Source organism: Buceros rhinoceros, unplaced genomic scaffold (assembly GCF_000710305.1).
Source record: "Buceros rhinoceros silvestris isolate BGI_N320 unplaced genomic scaffold, ASM71030v1 scaffold30782, whole genome shotgun sequence".
NCBI lineage: Eukaryota > Metazoa > Chordata > Aves > Bucerotiformes > Bucerotidae > Buceros > Buceros rhinoceros.
Window position 1 is genome coordinate 13,288 of NW_010401174.1, and position 2,102 is coordinate 15,389.

At 52.4% G+C, this 2,102-nt stretch overlaps 1 protein-coding gene across 1 annotated transcript in view; it reads left to right on the forward strand.

Moving 5' to 3' along the window:
* LOC104489967 (SH3-containing GRB2-like protein 3-interacting protein 1) overlaps positions 1 to 2,102 on the forward strand; it is a gene marked incomplete at both ends in the record, with an annotated part of 16,474 nt that overhangs the window by 12,301 nt on the left and 2,071 nt on the right. Inside the window, 3 exon segments of the mRNA XM_010132188.1 lie at positions 1 to 44; positions 942 to 1,034; positions 1,718 to 1,792. Of these exon segments, the coding sequence (XP_010130490.1) occupies positions 1 to 44; positions 942 to 1,034; positions 1,718 to 1,792 (212 nt within the window).

Sequence of the window (2,102 nt, forward strand, 5' to 3'; positions counted from 1 at the left end):
CGGGCCGCCACTGGAGTCAGCGTTTGAGGAGCAGAAGCTGGACGGTGGGTTGGGGGACATGGGTGGCATCTCCTGGCAGTGCCCTCTGGCTGTGTTGTGCCCCGGGCATGGCTCATGGCCCCTGGCTCTGCCAGCAGCCAGGTAGCCCTGGGTGGGGAAGAAAACAAAACTGAAGCAGAAGGTGAAGGGTGGGGAGTTGTGTTTCAGGCAGCGTGGGGTTGGGACCCTTATACTCCTGGACAGGAGTTTGAGGACACTGTGCTCCCCACCAAACCTGGGGTTTTTTACAACGTTCCCCAAGTGCGGGGATCTCACAAGTTCTTTGTTCTCCCCAAAGACAAACCCCATTCACCCTCCAGAGCCGTCGGTTCCCAGCGAGGTCTCCTCCTCCCACTGCTTCCTCTTGTTAGCCTAGTTATGTCTTGTAATTAACGACTCCGGTTAATTCTTCTAATCAAAAATATGTTCGTGTGCAGTTCTCTACACGTAGCCCAAAAAAAAAAAGGCAAAAAGCTTGAATGAGATACAGAAAAGGGTTTCCCCCCCCAACCCCCCCTCCAACCTCTGTGAATATAATTGAATCTTTTTATTTTAGTACCTGGGGGTTTTTCTGTGATACTTAAAATTCTAGATGTTTTTTGCGATTAATGCAATGTTTCACTCCATGAGCCTCCAGATACGTAACTGCATTGTTTTGTTTGTCAAGCAGCATGAGTGTCAAACTAATTGCATGGCCCATTGAAAAATTGGGCAAGCTCGTAATTATCTGACATCACAGAACCCCCGTCTCTAATTAACGAGAGGTTTCTGTCACGGTGGTGTCTCCTCTCTTTACAAGCCTCAGATAAACGTGACTTCTCTGTGTGTTTTGGTGTTTGTGAGATGACAGTCGGGTTTATCATGGCCGTTACATGTGTATGTATTTATTTTGGGTTTTTCAGCTCCTCTGGATCAGTCTGAGATATGGGGTTCAGTACAGCCCGTCAACCACAGCGTAGAGTCCCCAAAGCTACCGAGACCTTTTCCAGCTGGAAGTAAGTGACCGTGCAGGTTCTCAACAGAAAATAAATCCATATACACAGAAATCAAACCAAACCTGTTACTTTTGCTCACCCAGATTCCTGGTACCATGAATTCTATAACGTCTTGATTGCGTACCAGGGCTGAGGGTTCTTCCTGGCTGCCCAGGGCGGTGGTGGAGTCCCCACCCCTGAGGGGTTTCCCAGCCGTGTGGAGGTGGTGCTGAGGGACAGGGGTCAGTGGGGACCTGGCAGTGCTGGGAGAACGGAGGGACTCGAGTTGCCAGAAGGGCTCTTCTGGCCCAAATGATTCTGTGGTAAGGGATGGGATGGATCATACCAAGGGTGGGAAAGACAACATGCATCCTTCACCTAGTTCATGCCAAATCCACCCACAGCCTTGTCACTGCCAGCTGGCCGGTGCTGCCGGGCCAAGGTCAAGGCAACCTCTGGCCATGTCAGGAGCTTGCAGAGGGAGTGGGACACTCGTGACTGAGATGGTTGGGGAGTGCCATGGGCTGCTCCTCCAGGTGGTTCCGACTTGGGTGCTATTTACCTGTGCTTTGCAAAGATGTCCCTGTAAAGCAGCGCTGGGTTTATCAGCCCTGTATCCGTGTGGGATGGGCACAGGAGAAAGCTGAGCGTGTTCCCGAACCCACTGTGACTGAATTTTCCCCTTTCTCTGCTCTGTTTTGCAGCACCTCCACCGCTCCCACCAAAAAACATCCCGGCCACACCGCCGCGCACCGGCTCTCCTCTGACGGTGGGAATAGGTAAAAGCTCGGTGTCGCACCTCCGCATGCATGCTGTTGCCCAGCCCCGGTAGATTGATCCGGAGCCCACGGGGGCTGTGCTGGAGGGACGGGTCCCCGTGGTTGTATTTTGGACAGTTTTGGCCCTTGGCCATCCTTTGCATTGTGGTGCTTCTGTGGATGCTTTAGAAGTGGTGCAAAGGTGCCTATGACGCCCGAGTCAGTGTTGCCCGGGGGAAGTTAATGCTCTTGGTCACGTCTTGAACTGAAATACAACATTATTGCTCCTGCTACGGGGAACATGGGAAAAGTTCTGCGTGCCCCGCGCCAC